Source organism: Acomys russatus, chromosome 17 (assembly GCF_903995435.1).
Source record: "Acomys russatus chromosome 17, mAcoRus1.1, whole genome shotgun sequence".
Classification (NCBI taxonomy): domain Eukaryota; kingdom Metazoa; phylum Chordata; class Mammalia; order Rodentia; family Muridae; genus Acomys; species Acomys russatus.
In genome coordinates, this window is record NC_067153.1 from 41,707,028 (window position 1) to 41,722,341 (window position 15,314).

Below are 15,314 nucleotides of genomic sequence, written 5' to 3' on the forward strand. Positions count from 1 at the left end.
AGACAGATAGGGGAAAGCAAGCTGATCTGCCATCTCATCTCTCCACCCACAGAGCTGGGATTCCAGAGAAGAGGAACTGTTGTGTTCCTAGCCAGGATGTTCTGGTCCTTGCAGCAGTAGCTGCTGGGACCCCTCTGGGCTCCTGTCCAGCCTCAGTAAGACTTCTAGATTGAGTAAAGGGCTGCTTGCTCCCAGTGAGTGAGCACCAGGTGCTAGGCCTCTGCTGGGTACGTCTGGAGCAAAGCAGATGTCTTTGAGAAGCACGCTGGCTGCCTATCTATCCACACACAGTAGGTGCTCAAGTAGGATGGCTCCGAACTGAAACTAGCAGAGAGCAAAGTGCGGTGTGGTGCTCAGGGCTTCCTGTAGCGTCCCCTCCCCCCACTCCCCAAGCCTGAAGGGTGCACACTGGAGTCAGCTTACTGTTGCCCACAGGTTTTCTTGCCCTATAGTAACTAGCAGTTATGAACACCTACTGTATGCCCAAGCTGGTTTTCAGCTGAGCGTTCCAAAGAGAAAACCTCTACCGGATTTGGGGATTCAGAGCAGCACCCATATCACTGTCTGACAAGAAAGAAGGGCAGGGACCAGGGACATTTGCTAGGAGGAATGAGAAAGAGCTTTAAAAAAAAAAAAAAAAAAAAAGTGGGGATAGGGACAGGAGGAACTCTTGAGGCCGAGGAGCTGGCTGGGGTATCTTGTTTACCCTGTGGCATAGACTGATCCTGGACAGTTGTCCCATCAAACCACTATATACAGTGAATGCAGAACTTTGGGGACCAATCCAAGGACACTAATCTCTGATGGTCCCAAGTACCCCCAAGTTCCCAGCCAGAGGTCCAGCAGGCATGGAGGGTGGCTAGGGGATGCTATGGTGGGGAAGATGTCTCCAAGGAGCATCCTGTGGAACTAGCCTGCACAGGACCCGAAGACCTGTCCCTTCTAAGCAGCCGTCTTTTCTCTTTAAGAGAGCAAAGGTTGTTTATACCCAGGGCGGTGATGGCAGGAACGGCTTACCTGCTTCCCGCCACGCCACCCGCTGCCGTGGCTGGGCAGGGTGCGGGAAGGAGGAGTCCACACTCAACTGCGGACAGCAGAGAGACAGAGGGACACTCGCCAGGCGACCGACCCGGGGGTCGTTGGGCCCGGAAACCGCGAGAGAGCGAGACTCCAAACTTGGAGAAAGGAGTGACCTGGGGTCCGGGGGCGGAGTCGTGAGCGGGGGAGGAGAGCGCCAGCGCCAGCAGCAGCCAGAGGAGCGCAGCGGCCCAGGAAGCCAGAGCGCCGCCCACCCATCCGGGGCGAAGCGCGCGGGGAAGCAGGCTGGGCAGGGGGGGGGGGGCTGCCAGCCTCGACCCCTACGGTGACTCCTCCGCCCCTCAGCCCGGACTCAAGATGATGAAGAGGCAGCTGCACCGCATGCGGCAACTGGCCCACACGGGCAGCTTGGGACGGTTAGTGTCACCCTCTTCTAGTCCTGCTGTGGCCCCGCAAGACCTGAGTGAGCGCAGGAGAACCGATCAGGGAGGTCGGGAACGACTGGGCAGCGACCCTCTAGCATGCCAGAGCCCTGACCTCTCTTCCTGGCGTCTGAAGCCACTGTGGTCGCACAGGCACAGCCGGCCTTTGCGGGGGAGTGGGGAGGGAAAGGCACCTCCATTCCTGGTTGGTGAGGCTGCAGAGAGCAGAATGCGCCCTGAGCCAGGAAGCTGCCCGGAGCCTCGTTTGTCCACTCTGGACAATGGGAACACTTAACTACCTCTTAACTACAGGGAGGAACCGAGCCAATCGGGGGCCCCAGACCCTGGGGGAAGGGACTGGCAGTGTTCTGGCCTGGGGAGGAGGGGCCTGCTCTGGGCTGGGTGTCCGTCCCCTCCCCCAGCCCAAGGGGCCTCCTGTCGTTTGGTCCTGCTTCTGCTTTCCGCAGGCTCAGGTAGAGGCACCCCCTGGTCTCCACGGTCCCCAGCTCCAAAACTATGAGAGCGGAAGTTCAGAGAGTTTCTCGGAGCTTTTCTCTCTGCCCCTCTTCCCCAGCCTGGGAGTTCCCCATTCCTTGGGCCCTGAGAAGTGACCGAGTATCTAGAAACTTGATCCAGTCCTACAATGACACAAACACCTGCATGTACCTACAAAGCCAGGCCACTTTGCTCTGAACTCATGCCCCTGTGTGTCCCTGGGCAGAGTCCCGGGACCTGCCCACAGCTGCAGCCTAATGCCTTGTGCCTGTGGGCCTGGCCACCGCTGGAGACCAACTTCCATACTTCCCGTTCTGGGGGGCAGTCTAGGCTTCCCCTTTCCGGAGCAGGCAAACTATCTGGGGGATGGGGGAGTTGAAAAACTTTTAACTTCTGTGTCCCAAAGCTGGGCCCTGGGTAGCTCCCTCCTGCCTTTTTCCATGTCATGGGTCCACCCTCTCCCAGGGCACAGCCTAGGTGGGGGAGGAAGCAGGCATGAATCCTCTTACCAGCCATGGAATGTGCTCCAACTACGTTGGAGACAGGCCACCCAGGTTTGGTGCGTCCTGGAAGCAACTGGGGCCAGGTTCCATATGCAGGGGATAGAGGGGGGCCAGTGGATTTCTTAATCCAAACTGTCTCAGCAGAAGCCCCCCTCTTACCACCACCACCCCCCCCCCCCGCCCCTTACAGCACCTCGGAGACTGCCGAGTTCTTGGGTGAGGACCTGCTGCAGGTACGTGCCTGGGCGGGCTGGGCTGGGAGGCAGGCCCGTGCAGGCTGTCAGTATAGAGGGCTGCAGGCGGGACAGGCGTCAAGGGCCTGGTTGAGTCATTCCCTGATGGCCAGGGGTGCCGCAGGAGGGAAGAGAAAATTGATTCCTGTTCTGGGGGAGACAATAGGGCAATGAGAGGGAGCCGATCACTCCTCACAATCTACAAGCCACCCACATGTGGCCCCCCTGTACCTCCCAGGTGGAGCAGCGGTTGGAACCCGCTAAGCGAGCTGCACACAATGTTCACAAAAGGCTGCAGGCCTGTCTGCAGGGCCAAAGTGGGGCTGACATGGACAAGCGTGTGGTAAGTGCTGGCCTCGGGGAGGAGAGCCCTGTGTGGTCAAGGATGCAAAGGGAGTGAGGCTTTTGGGTCCACAGCAGCTTCTGAGGTCCGTGGTTCCTTCCCCCTTCACCCCCCCCCAGGACCCTTCAGCATCCCCCCAGGTGGTCTAGGTGGGTGGAGCACCATTTGAGCTGGATGAAGACGATGCTCACTGTTACTCAACAGGCATCATTTATTGACTCCTGCTACACCGTTGCTAAGACCGCTAATGCGCCTTGTCTCCCCACTGCTGGCAGCAGCCCTGGCAACAGTCCCTTGTACATACAAGTCACTTGCTTATAACGGGAAACCAAGACCTAAATTTATTAGCCCAAGATCACACAGCTAACAAATGACAAAAGTGACCCCCCCCCCCCGATTGTAAATGTACTATTTTCTATAACTCCAGGTGAAAGTATGGAGATGGTTCAGAATTCCTGTGGCTGAGCTGGAGAGTTGGTTCAGCAAAGCACTTGCTCTTGCAGAGATCTGGGTTCAGTTCCTACCACTCACATGGTTCGCAACTCCCCAGGCCCAGGGACTCCCGACAGCCTCTTCCATCCTCTGAGGGCACCAGGCTTGCCTGCCTTCCCTTAGAAAGAGCCTGGGTGTGAGGCCATGGGAAACCTTGGAGAGCTTGTACTAGAGGATGACCGGATTAACCACCTATGCCACGAGGCAGGGAAGGAGTTCGGGCCACCTCGTCCCCACCCCTGGCCACAAGGCCAGCTCTTCTCTTTGCAATGGTGTAACCTTGGGAGGCTTCCTGCTCCCTCCCTCTGCAGAGTGGTTTCCTAGTCTTCCTGGGATTGATCGTTCCTTTTTGTCCCATCGAGTAACTTTAGGAGGAGTTGAAGGGAAGGACTTCCCCCCTCCCTCAGGTGGGAGATTGTGTGCGCGCACACACACACACACAAACATACCATCACCATCATCATCCAGTTGCCACTTTCTCTCTTTTTTTATATATATTTATTTATTATCATGTATACAGTGCTCTGCGTGCATGTGCACCTGCTTGCCAGAAGAGGGCACCAGACCCCATTATAGATAGTTGTGGCCCACCATGTGGTTGCTGGGAATTGAACTCAGGACCTTTGGAAGAGCAGATGGTGCTCTAAACCTCTGAGCCATCTCTCCAGCCCCCCAGTTGCCACCCTTAGCTCTAACTGTGGACCTGTTTAGTTGGCTCCTCCCTCCCCTGGGGTGTGGGTGCTCTGGGCACAAGTCTGTCTGTTGGAGGAGGCCGGTAAACTCAGGCTCACCTTGTCCTCCCTGCAGAAGAAGCTTCCTCTCATGGCTCTTTCTACCACAATGGCTGAAAGCTTCAAGGAACTGGATCCCGATTCCAGCATGGGGTGAGCATGGAATACCTGGCTATTCACTAGAGGTTGCCAGGAAGCAACGAGGGGGTCAGATATCAGCCAGCGTGTCTACCGCAAAGGGATGACTGAGCTGGGAGAAAGGTCCAGGTCAGTAAGTTCTGAGAAAGCAGGAAATTGGAGAGGCTGGGACCTTCAAGTATTTCTAGGTGGGGGTTACGGGCCAAGGGAGCCTTGGCCCACTGGGCTCTCTGTCCACAGGAAGGCCTTGGAGATGAGCTGCGCCATCCAGAACCAGCTGGCCCGGATCCTAGCTGAGTTCGAGATGACCTTGGAGAGGGATGTCCTGCAGCCGCTCAGCAGGCTGAGTGAGGTGATCCTGCACCCCACCCCCAGCTTTCCCCGGACTCCTGCTCCCCCTGCCCCCGCCAATCCCCTGAACCTTCCCTGTGCCTGCCCTCAGGAGGAGCTGCCTGCTATCCTCAAGCACAAGAAGAGCCTGCAGAAGCTGGTGTCCGACTGGAACGCCCTCAAAAGCAGGTGTGACCCAAGTCAGGTCATGGTAGGGCTTTTCAGGGCCCATTGGGTACATGTGGCCATTCTGGTCCTTGAGAGAACATGTGGTAAAGGCACATATATGTGAGGGTGTGTGTGGGCTCCCTTGTGCTACAGGTGACCCCAAAGCTAGGAAAACCACTAGTCTGCAAGATCCCTAGATGGCTCTAGCTGAGTAGTTGTAATCACCAGGAGCACCACCAGAGGGAGCCCTCAAGCACTTTGGCCTAGTCTAGGCAGAGGCCTAAGGAAATTTTATTTTGTTTTGCTTCTGAAAACCCTAGAGTCCTTTGTGACGTGTAGGGAGAAGACACTTAGCTCTGGTCATGCAATGGGGCCAGTAACCATTGACCTTGAGACTTTCCCCAGGCTCAGCCAGGCAGCCAAGAACTCAGGGAGCAGTCAAGGCCTGGGAGGTGGCCCAAGCAGTCACGGCCACATCACCACTGCCAACAAGGTGGAGACGCTGAAGGAGGAAGAGGAGGAGCTAAAGAAAAAGGTGGAACAGTGCAAGGTGAGGTCATTTGGGATATCTGCATAGGTGATAGGTGTAGGTGTCCTGTCCATTTTACAGAAAGGAAGATGAAACACAGAGAAGGGATGTGACTGGGCTAGGCAGCACTGAGTTTTAAATCCAGGCAGTTAGAGTCCGAATCTACGTGGTGGGCCCCTACCCGGGATGTGGTTTGTTTACTAGACTTTCAGTGTTTACTGAGTGGATGACTGAATAGTATCTGTGTGACAAATGACCTTTGAGAGTGTGTGCTGGGTAAGTGAAGAAATGAATGAGTGCCATTTGCTGACTGACTGAATGGTGTTAATGAAGTGCGTAAAAGAAGAATGAATGAGAGCTGGGCGTGGTGGCGCACGCCTTTAATCCCAGCACTCGGGAGGCAGAGGTAGGTGGATCTCTGTGAGTTCGAGGCCAGCCTGGTCTACCAAGTGAGTCCAGGATAGCCAAGGCTACACAGACCCTGTGACCCTGTCTCAAAAAACAAAACAAAACAAAAAAAAACTTAAAAAAGCGAATGCAATAATGAGTGCATGGTGAACAAGAGCACGTTATACTAAGGATCCGAGGACCCAATGTAAAGGACCGGAAGCTGTAAAGCCTCAAAAGTTTGAAGGGACCCTGTGGGCTGGCCCCAAGTGCAGAGACCCTGGCCTGGGCATGCGCCTATCCCTTCTAGCTGTCAGCTTCCCGGCCAGATCCCCGCAGCCTCACCTGTCTTCTCCCTTCCGCCCCCAAGGATGAGTACTTGGCTGACCTCTACCACTTTGCCACCAAGGAGGACTCGTACGCCAACTACTTTATTCATGTGAGTTTACGGTCCAGCTCCTGTCACCTGAAACTTGGGGTGGATGCCACAGGGAAAGACCTCTGGGGGTCCTCCCCCAAGAGATGGTGGGCATCTGTTCTGGAGACCCTGCGGAAGTCTCCTTCCCTCACCCTCACTTCTCTTGGGGAAATGTCCTTTGTCCCCACAGCTCCTGGAGATTCAGGCTGACTACCATCGCAGGTCGCTGACCTCACTCGACACAGCCCTAGCTGAGCTGAGGGACAACCACAGCCAAGCAGGTGGGGACATGAGTGAGCCAGCCTCACACCTCTGACCCTACTGTATACTGTATACTGTAAAAAGTTTGCTCCTTAGCTGGGCATGGTGACACACACCTTTAAATCTCAACACTTGGGAGGCAGAGGCAGGCAGATCTCTGAGTTCAAAGCCAGCCTGGTCCACATGGAGAGTTCCTGGCTGTTTTGAAAAACAAGAACAAGAGTTTTCTTTTTTTTTTTTTAAAGATTTATTTAGTATTATGTATACAGTGTTGTCTGCACATACACCTGCAGGCCAGAAGAGGGCATCAGATTATATTACAGATGGTTGTGAGCCACCATGTGGTTGCTGGGAATTGAACTCAGGACCTTTGGAAAAGCAGGCGGTGCCCTTAACCACTGAGCCATCTCTCCAGCCCCAAGAGTTTTCTTATCCTGAAAGGCAGTAGGGGAGCCATGAATGAGTTGGGAACTGGGAGAGAGCTGGATCACGTCTCTGAGGGCTGGCTTTCTGCTGCTATGGAGGATGGAAAAGGGACAGGACAGCAGCCAGGAGACCTTCTAGAAAGTTGGGATCTGAACCAGGCAGAACAGTGGAGGTGGGCAGATTGAAGAAGTGGGCTAAATGACTCTGTGTGTGTGTGTGTGTGTGTGTGTGTGTGTGTGTGTGTGTTTGTGTGTGCGTGCGCGCGCGCGCGCGCGCGCGCAAGCGTGCCACTAAAACGGGATTGAAGGTAGATTCCTAGAGGTGCCCTGTCTGCCCTGGCCTTGCTGCCTGGGGCAGAAAGAACCAGGCCACTGATATGTCTCATTCCCACAGACCCCTCCCCCTTGATGACGGCCACCCCCTTCTCCAGGGTATATGGGGTGTCCCTGAGAACCCACCTGCAAGAGCTAGGCCGTGACATCGCCCTACCTATCGAGGCCTGTGTCCTGTTGCTGTTATCAGAAGGCATGCAGGAGGAGGTGGGAGCCAAGTCATGGAGGGTGGGGTGGTAGGGCCCCATGCTAGTGCCCTAAATTACCCCTCAGGGAGGCATAACCCCCCTCCCCGCCCCATTGCTGAACTGAGTCTGTCTCACTGAATGGCAGGCACTTCAGGGGCCTAACACTGTGCTACAGACACTGAGCAGTTTTTGCTCCATTTACCGGCCCTGGGTGTTGGGGGATCCTCATGGGCTGTGACTGACAAGGGGAGAGACAGTCACATGAGGAACGAGGGGTCCTCGGTCCAGCCTTTATCCCACACTGGCCTTTTCCTGAAGATAAACCCTTAGTTGGAAAATTACCCAACCAACCATGCTGAGCCTGCCTCTCCCCTCCACCCCTAACAAGTCTGCTCTTCCCCCGCCTTTCTCCCAGGCCCTCACACTCCCCAGCCCTGGCCACCAATGACCACCAGATCAGTGGGGACACTGAGGTCCAGCAGCCTGCCTTGCCCAGCCTCTGTGCCCTGTAACATGTTCCTCCCTGCACCCTAGGGTCTCTTCCGTCTGGCTGCTGGGGCCTCTGTGCTGAAGCGCCTCAAGCAGACAATGGCCTCAGATCCCCACAGCCTAGAGGAGTTCTGCTCAGACCCCCATGCTGTAGCAGGTACCTGATCTGCCCGAAGCGCTGGCAGGAAGTGGGAGTGGGGCAGAGTTGCTTCAGGTAACACTTATCGGATTTGGCTTTGGGCCTGAAATGCTACCAAAGAGACAGCTTGGGACGCTTAGGAGGTCCTAACGCAAATGTGTGAGAACCCTCTAAAATGTATGCACATGTTTTTATTTTAAAGATACACTTCCTAAGTACTATGTTAAGAGGGCCTGTGACATAGACATAGACATGTTAGTATGAATACAGGCTAGAACGCCCTTCCAAGCAGAAAGAGCTGGGCCCTTGGGCGTTGAGAAATGAGAGTGGGAGGGTTGCCATAGACCGTCCCCTGCCTTGTTTCAGGTGCCCTTAAGTCCTATCTCCGGGAGCTGCCAGAGCCACTGATGACCTCTGACCTCTATGATGACTGGATGAAAGCAGCCAGGTGAGGAGGTGGGGGTAAAGAGAGTGGGGACGCAAACGCTCTGAAAACTGTGGCCCTGGGCTGGTTCATTAGTGGCTCTCTCTCCTCAGCCTGAAGGAGCCTGGGGCCCGCCTGGAGGCACTCCAAGATGTTTGCAGCCGCCTACCCCAAGAGAACTTCAACAACCTCAGGTGAGACAGACAGACAGACAGACAGACAGACACACACACACACACACACACACACACACACACTGACAGAGGTTTGGGTTTGACTCTAGCCTGTGCTATGCCTGAGTACAACACCTCAGTTATGATGTCCTGCTCCTGTTGTTTATACTAGACCAGATACAGACAAAGCCAGCCAGGGGCAGTGGCTCACGTCTACAATGCCAGCAGGCAGAAGGCTGACATAGGAAGGCTGAGTGTGAGGCCAGCCTGGGCTACAGAGTGAGTCCCTTAAGAAAAGAAAATCACAGCCAGGTGGTGATGGCGGCAGCCCATGCTTTTAATCCCAGAACTCAGGAGGCAGAGGCAGGTGAATCTCTTGAGTTTCAGGTCAGCTTGTCTCCAAGTCTCCAGAGCAAGTTCAGGACAGCCATTGGCCATTCAGCTCTTTATTAAACCAATCAGAGGTGAGGGAAGTCTATGTTTACAAAACATTGAAACAGGTGATGCTTAACCATACCAAAGTCAGGACTGTACTCAGCTCTCTGCTGATAGAAATCAGCAATTGAATATACAAGCACAATCTTTACACAGTGCATAAAAAGATCACCCCAACATAACGAAGCCCCGGCTTTGAGCCTCAGCATGCCATGAACTGGAGATGTAGGTGCATTTGGGTTTGCAGTCACAGAGGCATGACAGGGTCATCCTTGGCTATGTAGAGTTCAAGGCCAATCTGGGCTACGAAACCTTGTCTCAAAAAGAAAACAGAAAACCCTCTCATCCTGCGAAACCATGCTGCCTGGCTGCAGACCCCACCCACCCCTGCACTCTGTGGCCCTGGGCAGGCAGTTCAGGGTCAGCACTGGAGTCAGTCCCCAATGCCTGTAGCAGCCAGAAGATTCTCAACTCAGTTCTCATTTCATATACACTTGCCACTCAAAAATTAGACCAGGGAACTTAGCTAGTAAAAACTTAACCATGCCATGTGGTATCTGTTCCCCTTTGGAACCCAAGGGTAGGAACTTCTCGGGCCTTTAAGGGCATCAGTGAGCATTTATGACTCTCTCCCACCCTTGTAGGTACGTGATGAAGTTCCTGGCACTGCTGGCAGAGCAACAGGAAGTGAACAAGATGACACCCAGCAACATCGCCATTGTCTTGGGGCCCAACCTGCTGTGGCCTCCTGAGAAAGACGGGTGAGTGTCACGAGTACAGGAGCCTGTGAGGAGCAGCCTGAGGGACCAGGGGAAAGGTAGTGATGGGGCACCTTTGCGGTGACTGGGTGCAGACGCTGGCAACTATGAGGTATGGCTTAAGCCTCACTCCCAACTTTCCAGACATGGGCCTTGGAGAGTCACTCGCTGGGGAGAGATTATATACATTCTAAGTGTTTGGGGGTTGTTGCTATAGGAACTACCAACTTTAAGGTGCAGTGGTATGCAAGACTAATCATTACTTTTCGGGTCACACAGGGATGGCAAGGGTTTTTCCCCATGTGCTGAATTGTAGTTGTTTGGTGGGGGCCAATCCATCCAAAAACTGTGAGGACAGTGCCCAGAATCAATTAGCGATATCTGTTGTAGGTGAAGGAGTCAGGGATGGGGTGTGTGAGCTATTCAGGTACCAGTCACCATGCCCAGCAGAGTCACACAGAGTTAGGGTCACTAAAACTCTTGCTTCTCTTTTGTGCCAGGGACCAGGCCCAACTGGATGCAGCCTCTGTGTCCTCCATTCAGGTGGTGGGCGTGGTCGAGGCGCTGATACAGAATGCTGACGCCCTCTTCCCTGGAGGTGACGTCCTTTATGTCCTTTACTCGTGTCATCCCTAGTCCCCTCCCACCCCCAGTTCCTGGTCTCCAGCCTAGTCCCTGATTGCCCCACAAACTCTCCGTGTGGCTTAGCGGAAGCTGCTTTTTACCTCACTGGGCCTCAGTTTCTCCTCTGTGAAATGGGAATAGTGCTACCTAACCCAGGGGGGAATAGGAAGCCAGAGAGTAGTCCCATTGTTTTAGGGAAAGAATGTAGCCCTGGCAGCGTGGCAAAGACTGTAAACTTGACAACTTGACACCTCTAGATATCAACTTCAGTGTATCAGACATCTTCTCGGGCCTGGCGCCCCAGGAGAAGGTCAGTAGCCAACGGGCCTCAGAGGAATTGCCACCCGCTGCTGTGCCTGCTCCGGCTGCCGCCCCGGCTCCCACCCCAGCTCCAGCCCTGGTGTCTGTAAAAGAAAGGTGAGAGCCAAGCCTCATGAATTGCTTACTCGTGGTTGCACAAACATTAGCCAGGAGGCTCCGTCCCTGAGGATTTCGGAATGCAGTTTATGGTATCTGTCCTATAGGTCTGGCCTCACAGGTCGGAGTAGGTGGGAGGTGCCCATTCTCCACCTTAACCATGTGCCCTTCTTCATCGCACACCTACTATGTGCCAGCCATTGTTCACGCCCTGGGAACTTCGGGAATTGGGAAGGGACAGTTGGAATGTATACTTTTCCTGTCTCCAACCTGGGTGTTTCTCAGCAGCCCACATCAGAGCCATAGACTCCGGCGTGAGGCAGACATATGCCACCGTCAGCCCTTCCTTGCCTTGGGGCAGGGAGAGTGGACGTGTCCAACTGCATTCCTGTGATGTCAGGCTAGATGCAGGCTCCGCTGGAGGGTGAGGCGGCATACGCGTAGAGCGCTGGAGCAGTTCCGTAGGAAAGGAAGGCCTCCCTGGGGAAGTGGCCAGACAGACCTTTAGGAAGCCAGGCTCTTTGAACTGCTGCTCACGTCCTCTCTGACTTCAGTTGGCAGAACACCCCTAAAGATCACATGGAAGTCTGGGGGTGTGGCTTAATCGGTAGACTACTTGCCTTGTGTGGTGCAGGAGGGCTGGGTTCAAGCCCCAGCACTGCATAAAGTGGGTGTGGTGGTGTTTACTAGCACTGGAGAGGTGGAGGCAGAAGGATCGGAGTTCAGGATCATCTTCCCTTACATGGAAAGTTCAAGGCCAGCCTAGGCTGCTCCAGACAGTTTCAAAAAAAGAAAAAAGGAAAAAAAAAAAAAAAAGATCACCTGGAAAGCTTGCTTCCCACCTCCCACTTTGGCCCTGTGGACCATCCCACAGATTATGTCACAGTCATGGTTTCTCTTTCTTTCTTTCTTTCTTTCTTTCTTTCTTTCTTTCTTTCTTTCTTTCTTTCTTTTTCCAGAGACAGGGTTTCTCTATGCTATCTTGGCTGTCCTGGACTCATGTTGTAGACCAGGCTGGCCTCGAACTCACAGCAATCTGCCTGCCTCTGCCTCTTGAGTGCTGGGATTAAAGGCATGCGCCACCACGCCAGGCTTTTTTTTTTTTTTTTAATAGGCATTGTTGTTTGTTTGTATGTATATCTGTGTGGGGGTGTGTCAGATCTCCTGGAACTGGAGTTACAGGCACTTGTGAGCTGCCATGTGGGTGCTGGGAATTGACCCGGGGTCCTCTGAAAGAGCAGCCAGTGAGTGCTCTTAATCATCAAGCCATCTCTCCAGCCCCCCTTTTTTTTTTGGTTTTTCAAGACAGGGTTTCTCTGTGTACCCTTGGATGTCCCGAGCTCCCTTTGTAGACCAGGCTGGCCTTGAACTCACAGAGATCGGCCTGACTCTGCTTTCTGAATGCTGGTATTAAAGGCCTGCGTCACCACGCCCGGTTGTCTTTTTTTTTAAACTAGTTTTCTGTCTGTTGCTCTGATAAACACTATGACCAAAGCAACTTGGGAGGGAAAGGATTTATTTGGCTTACACTTCCAGTAGCTGTCTATCACAGAGACAGGCTCTCAAGTGGAGCAGAACCAGCAGCTCTGGATGTTACTGCCTACTGCCTTGTCTGCCCTAGCTGGTACCCAGCCAGCTTTCTTGTTTTTTGGTTTTTTTGGTTTTTCGAGACAGGATTTCTCTTTGTAGCCTGAGCTGTTCTGGAATTCTCTTTGCAGACCAGGCTGGCCTTGTACTCACAGAGATCCACCTGCCTTTGCCACCCAAGTGCTGGGATTAAAGTTGTGCACCACTACCGCCTGGCTCAGGCAGCTTTCTTTCTTTCTTTCGTTTTTCGAGACAAGGTCTCTCTGTTGTAGCCTTGACTGTCCTGGACTCGCTTTGTAGACCAGGCTGGCCTCACACTCACAGCACTCTGCCTGCCTCTGCCTCCCAAGTGCTGGGATTAAAGGCGTGCACTACCACTGCCTGGCTCTCAGTCAGCTTCCTTCCTTATACAACTCAGGACTGCCATCCAGGGACAACATGGCCTACAGTGAGCTGGTTCCTCCCACATCAGTCAGCAACCAAGACAATTCCCCACCAACATGGCCACAGGCTCGTCCGACTTGGGCGATCCCTCAGTTAAGACTCCCACTTCCTGCGGGTCTCAGGGTTGTGTCAAGTTGACAAAGTTAATAACTAGGGCAGGCATGATAGACACAAACCCCACCACTCCTGGGAGTATCTATCTACTAGCAGGCCTGAGACCGAGGACAGATTCCTGGCGTGGCCATAGGCAATGGGGAGCAAGTCTTCCGCCTAACAGTTTCGGGTCACGTGGGATTCTAGGAGATTCCTAGGAGATGGTCAAACTTGACCGTTTCCTCTCTCCTTCTTTTGGCAGGACAGAGTCTGAATTGCCCAAACCAACTTCCCCCAAGGTCAGCAGGAGCCCCACAGAGACGGCTCCTCCAGCAGAGGACATGACTCGGAAGAGTAAGTTGGCTGTGGGAGAAAAGAGACAGAACAGTGGCAAGTCCCTGTTGTCCCACGTCTTTAGGGCCACGGAGAGGCCAGCAATAGACGAAGTGAGGAGCTCAGGGTTTGCTGCCTGGCACTCGGGACCCAGGGTCCAGCTCTTCGTCCCTGGGCAGGTGATGCTGCCTGTCTGAGCCTCAACACCTTCTTCTGTGGTAGAACTGTAACTACTCTGACCTTGAAGGGCTGCAGGAGCTGGGACCTCAGGGTGTGTGCAGGGAGGGCTCTGGCCCACAGAAAGTACTAGAGAAAGGAAGACGGTGTGAGTGTGGTGGGTTTCTTAGCCCTCCAGAAGCCCAAGGGCTACAAAGGACAGGGCCCAAACTGTATTTAAAGGTGGAGGGATGAGAGAGGTTTGGGAGGAGTCTGGAGGCTCCAGAGCTACCGTGGCACCCTCATATGTCTGTCTGGCCCAGAATGGATACGTAAGAGGCCAAGGATCCACGTGGGGACTGGATCACTGGGGAGCCCCACACCTACCCCCAGGCCCTGAGGACAAGGTAGTTTAGAGCCAGGTGTATCATGTAGAGCTAAGAGAGCAACAGCAGGAGTCTGCAGGCCACACGGACCTGGAGTTGGGGGACCTGGGAGACTAACTGTCAGAGTTACCTGAGCTGGCCCCAGCTGCCGTGGGGGGTTGGGGCTCCCACCCCATCTTAGTAGTGAAGAAACAGGCCCACGGGAGCAAATAGGCCACTCCAGATACCCCAGTCCACATAGCCAGAGTTTTGACCTCAGCTTTACCAAGCCCCCTGCCCTTCCAGCTGCCTCACAAGGTTGGCGCTTGCCTGAGGACCTTGGGCTTCTGAAAGGCAAGCAAGGACCCACATGTCAACAGGGACAGGCGACATTTGTAAAATCATCAACAGATTCCTACCCACTCCTGCTTGACTCCTGCACTGTGCTAAGCAGTGGCCATTTGGGGTGTATATTCTAGGGACAGACACAAGTAAGATAAACGTGGATAAGTCAGTTTCAGAGGATGAGCCCTCTGATGCCAATAAAACTGGGAAAGGTGACAGCAGAAGAGTGGGGTGGCGTCTGGAGGTTCTGCTGTAAGCTGGGATGCTGAGAACCACAGAGAAAGAATGAAAGACTAAAAGTGATGAGGACCCACTGTGGAAAGTGTCCCCCCTGCCCCCCACAGAAGGAACGTACAAAGGTGCGGAGGTGGCACTGAGCTTGTGGATGTACCCAGACACATGAACCCCTAATTTTCCTGTGTTTTGCTTCCTCCACAGCAAAGCGCCCGGCACCAGCCCGGCCTACCATGCCACCTCCCCAGCCTTCCTCCAGTGCACGCTCGTCCCCTCCAGCTCCACCCCTGCCTCCTGGCTCTGGCAGCCCTGGTACTCCCCAAGCTCTGCCACGCCGTCTGGTGGGCACCAGCCTCCGGGCCCCTACCGTGCCTCCCCCGTTACCCCCTGTTCCTCCACAGCCTGCCCGGCGCCAGAGCCGGCGTTTACCAGCTTCTCCTAGCCCAGCCTCCCCTGGCCTAGTGATTTCAAACATGCCTGCTCAGGTGGACCAGGGAGTGGCTACGGAGGACAGAGTAGGCCCTGAGGCTGTAGGTGGGCATCTTACTCCCCCAGCTGTGCCACCCCAGCCTCGGCCCAGGGGCCTCACCTCAGAGACAGAGTGAATGGGCCCTCCTGCCTGACAAGTCCTCAGTGTCCCCTCCCTCCCTTGTCCCTCCCAGGACAGCCCTTGCCCTGTGCCTAGGTGCCTGCTGGGTTGGCCCCCATGGCCAGGAGGGTTCAAGCCAGCCCTTTACTTTCTGACCTTTCCCTCTTTTACTTTGAGCTTGGGGGCTCCCACCAGGCTCCCCACTCTCTGGCAGGGTCGCAAGGGAGCTATCAGATGGAAGGACGGACCTCCCCGTTCCTACAGGACTTTTTTTT

The 15,314-nt window shown here is 54.5% G+C and overlaps 1 protein-coding gene across 1 annotated transcript; it reads left to right on the plus strand.

Moving 5' to 3' along the window:
- The first annotated feature begins 1,332 nt into the window (after positions 1-1,332).
- Positions 1,333-15,314, plus strand: Sh3bp1 (SH3 domain binding protein 1). Its single transcript, XM_051159942.1, has 18 exons — positions 1,333-1,454; positions 2,649-2,691; positions 2,930-3,034; positions 4,334-4,410; positions 4,636-4,747; positions 4,838-4,914; positions 5,299-5,443; positions 6,180-6,248; positions 6,418-6,508; positions 7,308-7,453; positions 7,969-8,080; positions 8,429-8,510; positions 8,600-8,680; positions 9,739-9,855; positions 10,353-10,450; positions 10,734-10,893; positions 13,280-13,371; positions 14,655-15,314. The coding sequence occupies exons 1-18, from the start codon at positions 1,396-1,398 to the stop codon at positions 15,053-15,055; spliced, it is 2,067 nt and encodes a 688-aa protein (XP_051015899.1). The 5' UTR covers positions 1,333-1,395; the 3' UTR covers positions 15,056-15,314.

What these genes read in the sequence shown, in the direction of transcription:
- Sh3bp1 (XM_051159942.1), top strand. Translation starts at nt 1,396, where the DNA reads ATGATGAAGAGGCAGCTGCACCGCATGCGGCAACTGGCCCACACGGGC. An exon ending in CTGACATGGACAAGCGTGTG is followed by an intron (nt 3,035 to 4,333) that starts GTAAGTGCTGGC and finishes TCCTCCCTGCAG; the next exon opens with AAGAAGCTTCCTCTCATGGC. An exon ending in AAAAGGTGGAACAGTGCAAG is followed by an intron (nt 5,444 to 6,179) that starts GTGAGGTCATTT and finishes TCCGCCCCCAAG; the next exon opens with GATGAGTACTTGGCTGACCT.